This window comes from Anopheles maculipalpis, chromosome 2RL (assembly GCF_943734695.1).
Source record: "Anopheles maculipalpis chromosome 2RL, idAnoMacuDA_375_x, whole genome shotgun sequence".
NCBI lineage: Eukaryota > Metazoa > Arthropoda > Insecta > Diptera > Culicidae > Anopheles > Anopheles maculipalpis.
In genome coordinates this window covers 51,195,353-51,213,041 of record NC_064871.1, presented here as the reverse complement: position 1 = coordinate 51,213,041, position 17,689 = coordinate 51,195,353, and the positions used below count along the sequence as shown (strand labels likewise).

The 17,689-nt window shown below is 39.8% G+C and overlaps 1 protein-coding gene across 1 annotated transcript in view; it reads right to left on the bottom strand.

Annotated features, from left to right (window-relative positions):
• LOC126558320 (allatostatin-A receptor) overlaps window positions 1-13,982 on the bottom strand; it is a 31,631-nt gene extending 17,649 nt beyond the window's left edge. Inside the window, exons 1-4 of the mRNA XM_050214314.1 lie at window positions 13,706-13,982; window positions 6,660-6,814; window positions 6,423-6,553; window positions 5,933-6,080 (exon numbers count right to left, since the gene is read on the bottom strand). Of these exons, the coding sequence (XP_050070271.1) occupies window positions 5,933-6,080; window positions 6,423-6,553; window positions 6,660-6,814; window positions 13,706-13,952 (681 nt within the window). The 5' untranslated portion in view covers window positions 13,953-13,982. The remainder of the gene's footprint in view (window positions 1-5,932; window positions 6,081-6,422; window positions 6,554-6,659; window positions 6,815-13,705) is intronic.
• Window positions 13,983-17,689: the final 3,707 nt, after the last annotated feature.

Genomic DNA, 17,689 nt, shown 5'->3' with positions numbered 1-17,689 from the left:
GCACACTTGTTTGTCCGCACGAACTACAAACAGGATCATTTAGAATTATTCTTCAATCGCGCCTGAAACGTGAGCCAAACTTTGAACGTTAGCATAGCACTAAGCCGCACGTTGCCGGAATCCTCATGCGCCGGTGGAGCAGATGCGCTTCGCGACACACTGCCATTTTTAGATGATACAAATATTCTTCACCAAGTTCTTGCAAAGCGTCCGTATGGCTGTGTTTTGTGTGTCCCTTTGTATACTCTCAAATCTTTAGTTTCGAGTTCTTCATATGTTGGCATCCCACTTACCAGCTTTTGGATGGAGTCTGCTTCACATTTGAATGGGCTCAGAAGTATGTGTACGTGTATATATGTGCTCTAGTGGAAATCCACAAGTGAATGGTTTCACACTCCCAGCAGTAGCTGGGTTCGTCTTGGCACATTTTGCCGCAGTATTCCTATTTTAACAGTTTTTATGGAAGTTTTATTGGCACAAAATTTCACGCACCAATTACCGTAATGTGCTGTGCGATGTAATTTTATGGTCTGCTTTTTTTTTTTTTAGAGAGCACGATGATGGAGCAGAACCCGATATGATGATTCCAGTTGAATGGGTGACGTAAATTGCTTTTCTGGAAAATTATTCTCCCGCCAGTCTATTTGTGTCGTATTCTGTGCATAATTTAGAAAATAAAATTATGGTTTCTAGCCGAGCGCTTAGCTGGATTGGGCAAATATAGTTAAGTATTTGTTTGTATGTTGGTGGCCTGGTTTTTTGGCCCAGTGATGGGGCGAAAAAGTTTCAGCTTTTCCCAAGCAAATTTGTACGTATGCTAAAAGCATTTGTGCTAAATTCAATAACTGACATACCTGCACAGCGAGCGAACCCCTCTATTGCTTCTGTTCGATGAACGAATTCCTCCCATTGTGCGTATGCATGGGTTTGGGGAAACCCATTTTCCCATAAAATCGAGGAAAAGTCCAATCAATCGGAAATGCATCCAAGTGTGTTAACGATGCTTCTATCTTCTTGCAGGGCGCTTTGTGCTTTCTGCTTCACTACCATTTAGTAGCGTTCTGTAGCCTCCGAGCAGAAATGGGATCGTTCTGTGTGACCACGCCGACGCGTGTCTGCTTTTTGGTCAAATTCTGATGTAGCTATAGCAATGGATGAAAACCCGGTCCAATGTTCCAAAGATTCGATCTAATTTCATTTAATGGGTTTGAGAAAAGCGAATCCGGCGCTGAGATCATCGTATTGCGATTTGGTGCTGGTTTTAATGAGCACTACCGTTACCTGAAGTTGTGAATAGCGCTTTGGCCTGACTGTAGGAAAACTAATCATCAACGGTGATGGAAGCTATAGTAGCGCATAATGAAACAGCGAGTTTCGAGGTACGATCCTTACATGAGCCACACTACATGTACATCCAAAACATTCCGTGGAACGTATGGTACGAATGTGTTTGTATGCTACGCTTACACGCAATGGGTAAACATGTTTGGTTTCAATGAATAATAGCACATTGTTAAGAAGACTCTTTATCGATTTCGATTCCATTACAAACTATGGCTATGAAAACGAATGTTGTTTGAAATAGTATACATGAATCGCAACGTATATGAATGAAGAAAAAAAAAATGGACTGGATTATTTCTTTTGCCCATGTTCTCAAGATGTTTTATCGTCAGGGTAAAAAACGTAGCATTCAAATAGTGCAACGGATATCCACCCTCGTTGGGATTATATCTCGCGCTCGCAATAATGCTTGATATCCTACGATCAAAGAACAGCCCACGGTTAGCTTTTTGTGATGAAGATACACGATTCCTTAACATGACGAACAAGTACGACAAATTTACCCCCTACCCACGAAAGGAACGGCTTTGAATATTCTTTGAAATGTTTTCTTTGAGATTTTCATTATTTTCATCATGGTTGTAACTGTTGAAGCAGATTTTTTTCCAAGAATTGGTGAAACATCCAGATAGTAAACAAAAAATTCATGCAACTGTCTTTCGCTATGATACTGTTTAATATTACTGGTTAATGTGACTCTGTTAAAGAGCTACACAGCAAATCTCCGAAGTGTAAACATACTCTAGGACGTATATACAACAGAACCTTCTTTTCAAATATCTTTTTCCACGTAACGCAACCCTCCCAGGTGTCAATCTTGTTCAATCTATCAAAATTCTACTAGAAAACTTCTGTCTCTCTTCGTGTGCACGCTTGCGTTCATTTTTCGTACAAGGATTCATCGCTTTTATTTCGTTTCAGAACAAAAAAATTTTGGAAAAATTGTGTTAAGAATAAGTATTTATAACTTTTGTGGTGAATATTTTTGAGCGTCAAAACTACTCGATTGCAATCTTGAAATCCTAGATCCATGCATTTTGGCAAAGCGTTTGAATATTAGGAATAGGGATAAGATAACGAACAAGCGGTCCTGTTAACTAGTATCGAATTACAAATGGGTAATAGATGATTCATACCTTTGAATTCGTTAAAAATTTAATAAAACTTGGGTTAAAATTTAACTTTGATCACAGTCACAGTACTATAGTCTAAGGAGACTTTTCCATTCAAAATACCTGCCACAAAAGACGAAACTAAGATTGTAATATTGTAATTTAGATTGTAAATAGTTGTTAAGTAGATTCCGGCTCGCGTGGAGTCACTATAATGACGAGCTATAGAGGATGTTCCATAAGTTCATGTACAGTTTTGCATACTTTTGTGGTTGCGCTATATGTGCATTCATTGTTTTAATATTGATTTCAACTTTATCCCCTTATATGGGCTAACTGACACGCATGGTATCGTTTAGCTGTCGTTTGTCCAGCTGTAGTGTGTTTACTAAGCACGGTGACGATGTACCGCGACTCGGTACCAGGAGATGGGCTCGATCAAAAATCTTGCGTGATCAGGACGGCCGTATTCGGTGAGGATGTCAGTCATCAAGGTGGTTAAGGAACAAATTGACCGAAAAATAAATTGTTCGATGTTCGATGCCCGTTGTTGACCATCATGACGAAGGATCTTCGAAGGAGACGAAGGACAAACCGTACAAGAAACGCCAGGTTCACGTGATAACGGAAGGTATGCGATTCAAGAAGAGGCTGGACAGAGTCAAACAGATACTATCGCGGAACGATGCAATAACCACCTCATCCAATATTCCAGTATTCCCTCATCCTAAACAAAAATTTCTTGGCCTCAGAGCTCCGCGTTCGTGATAGTATGGGGGCCGTTAGTGAAAATAAGACCGAAATTCTGAAGAATTTTTCGCTTTGTCACTTCTGGAACTTTATGGAAAGGATCATTACTTTTTTCAAGTATAAGGTGCACCCACACGGCGAGTATCGTCCATACGTGGTGTCAGGACAATTTGAGCGATTTTATCGAAAATAATATGCGGCCTGCTAGCACCCCTGATCTTAATCCTCTGAACTTCTACGTATGATCGTACAGAGCAGAGCAAACATAAAGTGAGAAGCGAACATCATATGGAGCAGTTTAGAGAGGTCACTTCCAAACAAAATGCCAATGGACAAGTTTCGTAACGCGTGCGATTCTTTTGGGAATCGTCTTAAGCTTTCAGTTTATATGCTATTTTTCTGAATATTGAATACTTCAGTACTTCAAATTAAGTCAGAAACCAATGTAGAGTTTTTATTTAAATGTCTTCTTCTTCTGGGCTTAACGACCTACTAGGTTACGCCGGCCATCGAATGGCTTACTAGATTGCTGAAACCACGTAGTTGGGTAGTCAGCCCCTTGCTATGGGGGGATAGTCCGGATGGGATTTTAACCCCTGTCCTGCTGTTTTAAGACCGGCACAGCTTACACCACTGTGCCGCCTTTATTTAAATTTCTATCGCATATTTTGATTGTGTATCCGAACTTATCCAATACTTTGCATAAGCTGTACAAAGACCTAGATGTAGAATGAATTATACTCATCAGACTGTAGGCGACGCCATGTAAATGGTAGCGGGTTGAAATGAGGCATAATGATAGGCATATGTAGAAATGGAGCCGTCGTTCAATTCCGAAATATAGGATTAGAAGACAACCATTATCAAAAACTCAGTAAGCTAAGACCGTGAAACAGGTGTGGCTCCTGACAAATTAGTAAATATATTAAGAAATAATTAAAAGCATAATTAAAAGCACATCACTGATACTCCAAATAAATCTACATTTTATAACATGAAATGCATGAATTATCTTAAACAATTTCAAACAACAATAAGATAATGGCTTCACTTCACTGTTCTTCCATTTCAAACAAAGATAAATGATCTTTGCAATTGCTTCTCATCGTGCACTACACATTCCTTGCTGATAGTATTAAAATTGACATGTACGAGCTGAAGCATGAAACCGCTCGCCGGCAATGGTTTCACTACACTACATTTTCAGATTGTGTAGCGCGATGTAACTAAGCATGTCCTGGAGCTTAATGTCCGTTCCGGGGTGAAGTTCAACCGCACCGGTTGTCGGGACTGCTATGAAGCTGATTTTATGTTTGCTTCCTTTTTCTACCGAGTAAAATCACCCCATACACGACCCATGTACGCTCTATTTTTGTGGCAATTTTTGCCTCGAAGTTGTTTGTATGAACCAGCTAGTATGAAACTGCAAAAACGTGTTTATCTTGTCGCAGCGTGTGGAAATAGAAGCACTTTACAGCGAACTCTCACCACAAGCGTACGGCGCGGCAGGGAAGGGAAGCGTGCTGTGCTATGTATTTGCTTCGTATGTATTTGTTTACATGCAGTGTTTGTTTTCCCTGGATGAGGAGAACATTGGTAACGGGCAGATTGCATTCCATGTGCGGCTTTTCGGGCCCCATCCCGAAGATAGACAGTCGGGTGGGAGCGCTAGCCTAGAGAGCAAACCGTAGGAGGATTGTTTATTTGCTCATTTTCTCAGAGGTGTACTTATTCGGCGACCTAGTGGTGCTGCTACTGCATCCCTGAAGGTCGATTCGGTGCGAGATCACACTTGCACTTGGAGCCGTAGCCGTATGCATGCTTCCCATGGGCAATGGAGGCCATTCACAATGTTGTGTCCGGAACTTCTATCTTGTTTTTCTTATGTTTTCCGTCCGTCTTCTATTCTTTTCACAATGGATATTACGATGCTTTCTTCGCTATTTGGCCCTGCTCCGTCCGACTGGCCGGGCATCGAAATATCGTTTTATGAATATTTTGCTTGACCTAAGCAGAAAATATGCTACCTCGGTCGCAAAGTGCGGAGGCGCATTATTGCGGTTACTATTTGTTCATTAAACTGTTACACTGGACGAGCCCAATCGGCTAGGGCTCGTCTGGAGAGACGTTTTTCCACTGCAAAGCGCACTACGCAGGGATGAAGGAAATGGGCAAACTGCAAACAAAACGTATGGAAAATTAAGCTTTAGAAATAAATTGGGTTCATAATTTCCTATTCATGGATTCAAGATAACGAAACGTAGCTTGAATCAAGGTTTTGTGATTTTCAGCGGTGATAAAGTCATCGTTACCGACATTAAAATGTTCGATTTGATGTCCGATAGAGGGAACAAAATTGGAGATTATTTAAAACCCATTACGGGTTTAAATGCAAATAAAAATCAAGCAGAAAATGAAAATACTTTATTTTAACTTGGTTACACTTAGCCCGTAAAACACGATCAAAATTACGAGCCGAAAATCAAACCTCTCACTTAGGCAAAGTTTTAATATTTTTATCTATTTATAATTAATTATGACGGTCCAGTGCCGTATTGTAATTTTCTTATTTTTACCTTCATGAAAACATTTATGATTTCGGTAGAAAATAAATTATTCGATTATCGCTCAACGTAGCAAATCATTTGAAGGTGAAATAATTGAATGTATCATAAACGTCTTAAATGGATGAACAAAGCACCAATAAAATTAATAGAACTACTTACATGGAAGGCAACTAAACTATATCCTTCATTGTGCAGAAAAAGACATGCAGTGTAGTATCCACCTTGTCGTGGGTAGAACAGCACACCGTGCGAGATGGCCACTGGTATGGCCGTCGTTAGGATGACAAACCATGTCAAACAGATAGCGCTGTAGAAGTAGAAGAAGAAAAAAAGTAACAGAAAATCGATTGAGTTAAGCATCGAATGTTAAGCAATAGTGAATAGGAAACGGATTGTCATCGTATGATTGCTTTTGGCAACACGTAGATAGTATCGTACGATGTTCTATTAGTGATGATGAGCATTATTCATTATGCTAAGTTGTAGCATGCACACGAAGCAGAATTTATCAGCCTCAAGTGGACAAGAAAATCAATTGGAGCCGTCAATGGAGCATGAAGGACCACATTAAGCTTCGCATTCGCTTCGAGGACAAATAGCACGTGCCGAAAGGATGCAGCCAGTTGAGTACAACAGATGATAAACTTACATAGAAGCATTCCGTTCGGTTCGAATCGACATGCTGGTAATGGGATGTACCACGGCCAGGAACCGATCCAGTGACATCAGGACGAGCGTGTACGCGCTGGCATGTGCCGTGACCACGATCATGTACTGGACCTGTCCGCAAAGAGAGGAAACAGCAGTGGAAGGCTATATTCTAAAGGACGTTCATGGTGGCATTGCAGTATTTCTACTAAGTGTGTCATTCGTCTGCGTCACGTACAAATTTGCACCAATATTCTCCGAACGGCCATTCGGGCAAGACGTAATCGACAGCGGTGAAAGGCACACAAAATACGACGAACAGCAGATCTGCAGCAGCCAGGTTGATGATCAGCAAGTTGGTTGTCGATCGCATACTCTGGTTTGCGGCAACCACTGTTCAAAAGGAGATGAGAGATAAGAGAAAAATGTGAAATAAAAAATTTCCCCGACATTCTATGGTATGTTTAAAAAGCATGTTTGTCATCAGTTCCAATGAAGGTAATCATGAAGGATGATTGATTATTTTAGGAGTGTTTTGAGAAGTGAATTTGTAATTTTTTTAAGTATTTTACTGCTAATAATAAAAAATTCAAGATTATCTAATTTTTATCTACACCCTAAAAGCTACTCTATTTTCGTTCTGTTGTCAATATAAACGCATGAATTAAGATATTATTTCTCTCTCTTGGGTATTGAAAGGTAGATCCTACTTGAGAGTAAGAAAATGTGATGTTTTGAACGCCACTTCCACGCGCTACTCAACGTGTAGATCAATCATTTTTATTATGCTTTTCCCTTCGGCAACATTGGACTAAATTGAAAAGCGTACTTCATCCCATTTGCCCATTGGCCCTTCGCTTGGCTTCGGAATTCCATTTCGGGTGTTCATTTTCTAAAACATTCGCGCAGGGAATTTCACACGGGCGAATATTATCTTTCGCTACTTGGCATTGCTTTCTTGCTTGTAGCAAATGGTCGTAAGATGAGAGACATTGCTTTCAATTTGCATGATCTCCTTGGAGGTGTCCAACCGCACCGGTAGGGAAAAGTTTTATCCTATGTCAATGCAATAAAGTAGAGCAAGTTAAATGCAGATTAGATCACGGTCCCTTCGTTGGATGGTGTGTCAAATGGAAATGAATATTTGCTTACTTATACGGAGGGATGTAGGCAGCAAGCGAAAGAAAGAGGGTGCGAACGAAAGAAAGGGAAAGAGGGCATCATCAATACGTAAAACGACAGAAAGTAAACCAATCAAGAGTTTGTGGGTGGTTCCGGAACATGAATGAGAAGGAAAGTTTCCGTGAGTGATGGCGTCGTGAGAGGTAATTCATCAATGGTTAACCGGTTTGCTGTGGACAAATCTTAACTTTTGTTTTCTATGGGGCGATGAGAAACACGTCGGTTTAAATTTATGTCTTGATTTGTATAAGATGTTTGTAAAGTTTTTATATTTATCATTTAACCTGTGAAAAACCATAATTTTGGCTCTGTTGACTTTATGGTGGAATGGTAATTGTAAAAAAGTCTGCTAGTTTGTTCCAAATGATTGTATTGTCCGTTGTAAATAGTTAAATTTTCGTTATTTCTTTACTAACATGTGCTGTATTTCATCAGCATACCATGTTTTAAGAAGCTGCTACGACAATGGAGACGCCCAGTCATTCTGCGGAAGTTGAGGCAAGTACATGTCACGGGATTGTACATGTCAAGTGATTTTTTTTCGTTTATTTCTAACATGGAAGCAAGTGAGATTTTTAAAAAAACATTCAGTAAAAACTCAATAAGGTAATTAAGAGAGTGTACATAGTTGTTAGTACATCTGATTAGATAAAGTGTATCAAATAATCGGAAAATCTATGATTATCAAATCTTCAACATGCAACAAATCTTGGAGAAGATGGCTGAACAGCAGATGAAGATGTACCATCTCTTCATAGATTTCAAGGCCACATATGATAGCATAGCCAGGGTAAAACTTCCTTTGGAATCCCGGCCAAACAGATCAGGCTTGTTAGAATGATCATGACCAACGTCACATGCCACGTGAAGGTGGATGGAAAACTCTCAGGGTCCTTTGCTACCACCAAAGGCCTGCGTCAGGGAGATGGGCTCGCCTGTCTGCTATTCAACTTGGCGCTAGAGAGGGCCATCCGTGACTCGAAGGAGGAGACTTCGGGAACCGGGAACTTCTATAAGTCAACCCAGATCCTGGCATACGCTGATGATATAGACTTCATAGGTCTGCGGCTCTCGCAGGTAGCAGAGGCCTACCAAAGGATCGAGCAGGAGGCAGAGAACGTCGGAAGGACAATGGAGGAGCCGTTACAACGAAGAGGTGCACGCACTGTATGACGACCTCACCGTCGTGCAGTGAATAAGACTCGCCATACTCCGATGGGCTGGCCATGTGATACGCATGGCACCGGACGACCCATCTCAGATAGTCCTTTGATACCGTCCATAAGGACAGAGGGCGTCAATCTGGGCGTGATAGGCCCAGATTCAGGAGGGAGGATGGCGTGGAATCATCCCCCATGAAGGCCGGGATAACAGATTGGCGGACGACGGCGCGGAACCGCGAGCGGTTCCGGATTCCTCTGCGGCAGACTCAGACCGCAAAGCGGTTGTAGTGGCTGATGAGTAAGTTAAGTATTTAAGTATAAAATAATAAAAAAAATTCAAATAACAATAAATTGACTAACAACAATAATATTTCAACCAATACAAATAAGCTCTCAAAGCATATAGAAACAAAAAAATCGAAAAACTGTGTGCTACATGGAATGGAATAGAATTGGCAGTAAGATCGTTGACCGAAAAAATCACTTCTTTGACACGAACCGTTCAGGATTACTAGGACACACTGATAACACATGTCACATACTTGAAGTCCAACGAATCAACTCCTAGACCTTACAGCTTACAGCTTACAGCTAAGTACTGGTCGAGGCAAAACTATTTTTAACGCGCAACAAGACAAGGATTTGGTGAAGCAAATGTACCCCTGACACAACACCTAATCTGTTATTTTTCCATTTTTTCATGATTTTTTTATCTATGTCTATGTGGTTTATGTAACCATCTTACCCTGAATGAGTGGCACTCTTACGCTCAAATACACAAAAAATTACCATTTTTAAACCTTTTTTGAAACAGATGTTACTTTTAATTTATGTTTTTGTATTATGGCTTATCGCTGAGTTGTCAAAACATATGTTTTTGCATTATTTTTTTTCTACTACTGAATAATATGTGAATAACTACTTCTTGGCTTTATGCCCTACTAAGTCACGCCGATCTTGGCTTACTAATCTTGCTGATACCACGTAGTTGGATACTCAGTCCTAACTACAAGGCAAGACAAGGCCGGATGGGATTCGAACTCCGGCCTGCCGGGGAGCTCATAAGCACCGCACCACAGGGCTGCTCTAATACATGAATAACGTGAAATAAATGTCAAATGACAGTGAAAGCATATTTACCTTTTATAAAACAAGTTTTATTCAGTTACACCATGCGTGCAGTTGCTTAACGAGGCACACTTGCCCCAATTTCTAACGTTCAGTTTCTCATGGCAACTATGCTGCATTGAGGATGCATAGCTTTCTAGTATGAGTAAGATGTTGTCATTATGCTGAAAAAGGAAACTACTGCTTTCTGTGAAAAGCAATGAGTGCACCAATGTCAAATGAGGTTCCTAGTGCTGGTCCAAAAAGTGTACTGTAGAAATAATTTCACATACTTTGCATTTTCTTTTGTCTACGGTATTATGCGAGCGAGTGTTGATATGCAGCAGTGCACGGTTAGGGGAAAATATGTACTCAAAGTTGTCCGCACAAGCCCGTGGGAGCATTTGAAGTTATTAGAATGTTTCAAATGCAACAAAGTTCAATGTAAGCTACTTCGGTTACTGAATAGAAAGAAGAGCCACATTCTTTGCTTTAGTGCAGCCAGGGATGAAAGACAGAAAATGTCTGCGATTTCATTAAATCATACCAACGTCGCACACCATCCAATACATTTTGTTGGAGATTGACCTTCCGTGTTTGTTGGGTGGAAGATAATATCCTCCGAGGACCAGCAACCGTATCCCTTTGATAAAGGGTTGCCGTGAGTAGAAAAGGTTTCCTTGCTCGAGGCTTCTCTTCACCGTCCCTGCTCACTGGGAGACAACTTCATTCATCACTTTGCTATGAGTCAATGGGCCCAGTAGGATGAGATCAGCCGAGAGGTGCCAAAGATACTCTTAGTTGGCCATCATTCATACGCTCACGTACGGATGCCGCTCTGGAGTGCTGGTAATGTGGACGCAAGCTATGGCGAAGGTTATATGTAATAATGCGCCGTGGAGTGTTCGGGGAGGGTTAAATCAACCCGGCTCCAGCGCATTCGAACAAGATTAATTACCCTTATCAAACCGTACCGTCGATCTTTGCACGAGCTGTGAACGAGCGTAAGAGGCGCTAATGGTGCGGCAGAAATCGGACGTGTTTGAATCATATGCAAAGAAAATGGAAGAGAAAACATAGAAAAAGGCAAACGGGATGTTCATAAGAAGGCGGGTTTGAAGATTGATAGGGTACCATGATGTGTGTGTGTGTGTGTTGTTTGGTTTCGAGTTATCGGTTTCTCTTGAAGTGTAAGTTACACGAAGTGAGCTTAACAACACATTCACCATGATGACGATGTTGTTTTCTTAGCAAAAAAAGAGGATAGAAGCGCCACCTTGAAAAAAATAAATCATCGCTCCGTGGCGATTAAAGTGCTAGGGAGATTTTTTAAACAAAATAATACAAAGGCTTGTGTGATCCTTTTAGATTGCCTAGTTTAAGAAGCGGTATCGTTTTCGCTAGGTTTTCTAAACAAACTATTGTATTTCTCTAATGTATCGATAATCTGCAGTAATCTAATCTGTCGACAGACCTCCAAAAGAACACGCGTGATGCATTCAAGAGTCCTTATTTCAGCGTTTGTTTTCAGTACTCTAAATTCCGAAACCATCCTCCGTCACGGTGTACAAGATTTATGTTTGCCCCGAATGGGTGTGTTTTAGCTGTTTTGGCAAAAAAAATCAACAATTGATGGTAGCTGAGCGTTTGCACCGCTGACTGAGTGGGGTTTGAAAAAGCCAATGAATTTCATTCTGGTTGAAGGGTCGATTTTATAGTTTCCGTTCTACCGGGCCCCAAAGCCGACTGGTGTTTGTGCTTCGGCAACATCAGTGAGATTGATTTTTAGTATATGGTATCGGGTTTCGTTCGGCAGAGCCTGGCGGAAAGCACTTGGGGCATCAAACATTGATACGCCCATACGAGGGCGTAAGATGGATCGGTTTCACGGTTCTGCCCAACGGCAGAGGCTTAGCAGGGTAGTGAGGATATATTTTTTTATTTTTTTGCTCCGTACTCATACTCCAGCTCGGCGATGGTACCGATCTTTAAAGCTCAAGCATGGTATTGAATTTCATTACTGGAACATGGTCCACGGGGGGTACATACTCGCAGTATCTGGTAAGATATTTTTTCGAATTTTGCACCATATCTTCTGAGAATTGTTTTTCGTGTTTGGGAGTGTTTTTGATAGCAGACAAAATTAACATTTCAGCTTAACATGTGGGGGCGTTGTGTGATAAGCTTGTCGAAATCATAAGCAGCGTTGATATCTTATTTGTTTCGCCTTTTGGTTGATGTCCGTACATTAATCACAGCATGTTTGAAAGCAGTGTGGGTGCATAATCTTTGTTACTATTCATCAAAAAACTAAATTACTGAGCTAAAGGCCTGAGTGACAAAAAATGCTGGTGTGAAATTTCAAATAAATTTTGTTTAAAAAATACAAACTAATCTTCATAATCGACAAACCATCTTGTACTTCAAAAATTTAAAGTTAAGCTTCTTCTTCTTCTTGGCTTAACGACCTCTAAGATCATGCCGGCCATCGAAATGGCTTACTAGACTACAGATACTACGTAGTGCGATAAGTCAGACCTCACAAGGGGGGGACGGTCCGGGTGGGATTTGAACCCCGGTCCTGCCGTTTGAACACCGGCGCCGCCTACACCACGCCAAGGTTTAACTCAAACAGTGCTTTCAAACTAGACAAACGACTAATTGACTCAGATTTGAGTTCCAGTTCCATAATTTAATAGTTCCTATTGATCAATCCCTAAGTGATAAAAGTGCTGATCTGACACAAAGAAGCATTGAGTCTCCAACAATATTAAGCCAATAAAATAAAATAAAAAACAGTAGAACAAGAACAACCTAAGTTTGTGTACGAAATAGAATCAAAAAGAAGAACTAGCTCAAATAATTGTTACTTCTGTGATTTTAAGTTTCAACTTGTTCATAAAATTTATGCTTATTTTTCAATAATGCAAATTTTGCCTTTTGCTCTATGCTATTATATTTTATTTCTTTATTCACGACTAAGAATGACGGCACGTTACCGTGTTGTCTACTATGCTATTATATCATGATTCTATAATTGCTCCTACCATACTTGTTGGAAGAGAATAATATATATTTCGAGTTGTTGTCATGTATCCTGATAGGCAGAACGATAAACGAGATGGAATAGTTGGTAGCAGTTTCGAGCGAGCCTCAAAGAATGATATTGAATATATACTAGGTAAAAGTTAAAGGAAAGAAGAAACCCCAAGGTCCAAGGAGGCCCAAGGGGAAACCCCTTAGACCAAGACTTCTAAGGTAGTTTAATTGTATTTTCAATATTCTTCATCAAATTACTCATCAAAATTAAGCTAAAGTAAGGGCTACTAAATAAATAATAAATGCTGTTAAATATGATGTACCTGTAGATAAAAACAGTTCATTTTGCTCACTACCCAAGCTACACAACGTATAATTAATACTTATTCTTACTCGTTACTTATTTTCTCTTCTAACAAACTACCAGATCTTGCAAGCCATCTGATGGCTAACTGTAGTCAGCAATAACTACGTAGGAACGGCCCGGATGGGAATTGAATCTCTTTTGAAAATCTTTTTTTTTTATTTTACATCGTATCTGCCATCAAATTGCCCTTCTTTTCACTTCAGTGCAAGCCATACATGAAAACAATTACAGGTATACAAATCTTTGAGTTAAAATTGACTGGGCGCCTCCATCCAGATCACATTCGAAGACCAGGTATAAGAAAAAGCAGATTTTGTATATTTGTAGGGGTTTTGAGTCTAATGAGATGGTTAAAGAAACATTCAGAAAACAAATATTTTATTTGATGTGCTTAGCCTTGATTTGCTTAGCAAATGGGTTACTTACCAAGTACAACTAATCCATTACCAAGCAATCCAGCTAGTCCAATGAAACCAAAAAATACTGGCACCATCATAGAGACGATCCGCTCGATGGTGGATGTGTTGACGTGGTAGAGAGCCTCATTTTCGAAGGTGTAGTTCAACAGATCCGACCACGAGCTATTGCTCATCGTCCCATCTGACATTAGCATCTGCAGCTGATGATGCAGCCCGGGCGGTTCAGTGGATGTAATTTTAGAATCGTTCATCATCGCCGATGTACGCAAGAAGATTTATCTGAAATAATCGGCAGATTATCTGATTCGCGAAAAAACGCACACCACCTGCTAGCGCTGGTTGCAGGTGTGAGTGGAAAAATTATGTTCCGTTATTTATGCTGTGGTCATTCAGTTTTCTTCACACTATCGTTGAACACTTTAATCCATAATGCAACTGTTTTTTTTTCCTCTGTATGCCTCGAATTTTTTATTTGCTATCACGACGCTTGATACTGCTTTCGATTAAATCATCTTCATTTGCACAATGTTTTTATCCACAAAACGACGAACTTGTGTTTTGCTGCATTTTAACTGCTAGGATAAATAAAGGCTTAAGAGCGCTCGTTTTCTCTACGTGATCTTGCGTTGGGATTTTTTATCCCATCTTTTCTGTGCTGCCATGATGGCGTTGGTCCAGTGTATAACGGAAGGTAAACAAAGCACTAGCATGCACTACAAACACAGATGTGTTATGAAGAGCTGTTGGCAACGGCACAAATACTGTGGTCCTGCAAAATGTAGAAAAAGAAATTCGTGTTAAGCTTGTTGTCCATTTTACTTGCAAAGAATACAATTTTTTTGCGCAACTGAGAATTACTACCGTTGCGAGAAATGTTGAGAATTGTTCTGTTGGTGAAATATTTTTATCGATTATTGAACGATCGTTCCCAAGCGAGAGGTATGTTCAACCATACTCCGAGCAAAACTATATGATTAAAGTGCTCAATCTCTTCGTAACTTTATGAAACTTGATAAAAAGGTATGACGGAAAAATATTGACCAGGATAAAAATCATTCGTTTAAGCGCAATAGTGACAATGGCCAGATATCTGACCTATAACCGATTATCATTCATGTCAATCTGGTTGACATTATCTGACAATGCTTCATGATGATTGATGACTATTAAATGAGATACATCATAAAAGGAGGTAAAAATTGGTTAGTGATTATCGTTGATTTGGCGCAACAGGTTGTATTGACTCAATAAACTCAAAGGTACAGACTGCATATTGCACCTACATTAAAAATATTTTGATCCATAAATGGAACTGCCATACCATATAACATAGAGTTATGAGCATGAAATCAATTCTATTTACTAGGAAATCTATGATTTGCTTGAGTCAAAGTGTTTATAAATATGTTTACAAAAAAACATCTTAAATATTTATAACTTCTTGCTAACTCGAAACATTTCTGATAATTGCCATAGCTGCTTGATGCATTTCTCTTGAACTAAATTACAATTCTTCAAGTCATTCACCTCAAATGTACTAGGAAAAAGGCAAAAGTCAAGCATCGGTTGGAGCCCGATTTATAGAAAAGTAAAGGCAGAATAAAATGGGATATACCAAGCAAAGTTCGTAGAATGTTTCATAGCTTTTTCAGAAAAAAAAACTCAGAAAGCTTGACGAGATTTAAATAGATGGATACGGCGAAACTCCTGAAACTTTCAACTGAAAACTATTACGCGATATATACCGGCTAAACTTTATCTTCTAGCAACGATCACCGACATCGGCAGCATTCACAAGAAACTCTCCTTCCCGCTCCGAGGGGGATCTCGATCGAGAGCAAAATGTAAATGAATGTAATTGTACTTGTTGAGCAGTTTTGTGCGATGAACGCCATAAATTACAACCCTCATCAATCACAGAGTCCGTCCCTGTTGTGGCTTCTTGCTGTGTGCCGCAACATATGGAGCGTGATAGGATTGTGATTGGTCCTGGGGCCGGTATCGAATTTCATTTGGTCGTGTGCGTTCCGTCCAAGGACGCGACTTCCCCCGTTTCCCGTGGTACGCAATTTCGGCCCAGTTGCTCAAACATTTGCACTGTATCGGCAACACACGCTAACTGATGATGTTGCTTAGCGGTGGTGCTGCTCTTTGTCCTACCGTTTCGCATAAATCCGTTCCGTTTCTGATCGCTTCTAGACAAACTTTTCTTAGATGGAAATGTGAAGAAATTAGCTGGTATCAAAGTGACGCCATAGTTGGTGGCTGATTGAATATTCTAATGCTGGTTTCCCTGTTTCATTTAGTTATTGGAACATGGTGGATGAACGGGTGGCACAAGAAGGGATAAATTAATTGCGAAAACCAGTAAGCTGGTGTTTGCTGCTGTTCGCCGGGCGGACACCCAGCGCAACGTGTGAAAAGCTAAAGTCTGTTTACTTTGTATATTAAAACCGATTGGCTGATCTTACGCGTACACGTACCCGAAAGCATTTGTGGGCACGCTTGGTGGTTAGCGTTCTGGAGCTTGACTGGATTATGCTCAAACCTAGCCAGAAGAACCTTGTGAGGTTCCGATAAAGCTTCCTTTACCTTAAAGTTACGGGCAACGTATCGCGAACACCGTAGTGAACCGTGTTTTCGTAACAATATTTCTCATTAACAGCTGGTAAACGCGTAGTGAACGCGGCGGTAAAATCTTTTAAATAGAGAAGCGTGGAAAACAGTTTAATGAGATGGAGGGAAAATATTGGAGCGGTGCCGACGTGTGTCATTTTAGCATGTGAAATGTCGGTAAAAAAAACCCTACCTACATGTGCAAAAGTATCCCAAAGGTTTGCTTACATCGCACTAGGGACGAAAAATGCAAATTACGTCCTTTTACGTCTAGAACTTATGGTATGTACACACGCAGATAGAAAAAAACAGTTTTTTTAGCTTTAGAGGCTTCCATTATTGTGGAAGAAATTTTGAAACGCTATTCCAGCAGGGAATTTTTCGTAATCGGTAAAAAAAAGAATGTTTAAATGCAATGTTTTCAATGTAATATTTCCTTGATTGAATCTTTACTGTTTAACTGTGAAGTGTTGGGAAACCTATCGTGAATGAAAAAAATTATTCATTCTTGTGAGGGACATTTCATATGTAGGAGCAACAAAGAAAATCACTGTTCAAGTCTTGAATTGAAGATTTTATCATTTATTTATTGGGTAGAGAAAGATTTTAAGGAAATACAAACACCTTTAAATGAAAGTGAAATTAGATGTGTCAGATGTTAATCATTTGAATAAAGTATTGCAAAACAATTCTTCGTCTGTTCTTGTTCAAGCTAATATTGAGAGTGATCTTGCGATGACTATTTGTTCTCTCGTATTGTATTGAATGAATGAGCTTCATCCTGTCATAAAAGTTTGACCAAAAAATATATTTCGGTCGCTGCTGTGTCAATTGATCAGAGGATAGTTGTGTGTATCTTCTACTGACGGCGTGTTTACTGTCGAAAAGATATTTCTCAGTGGTGTCATCAGTCATCGAGGCGACATCGTCCCTAACACAGATGGCGAGTTTTGAGTAACTTGATCCATCTTTTACAAATTTCCCCCCTTTAAACGGATTCTCTGATCCATGGATTTAAGTCTCACAACTATAAAGCTGACACATTTTACGATCAGAAAACGTTTTTCAATGTGACTTTCTTCAGAAATCATAAAATGCAAATAAACTCTACATAGTTGTTAGCAATTATCAGAATGTGGATCATTTCCAATTTCTTCACTTAGACATCAAATTCGTAGTAATGAAAAGATCTTATATCCTCCTAATAAAAAGAAAACGGTGTATTGTGTACATAAAATACATGCCACAAAAGAGTGCAAATGATCTGTAAGGAGCAGTACTTGAAACAAAGGTTATAGTATAAAAAATAGTGAAAACAAGTTTAATTTGTATTGCAATAAGGCTTGGCCGTTCTTCAGCCATGTAATTTGTAATG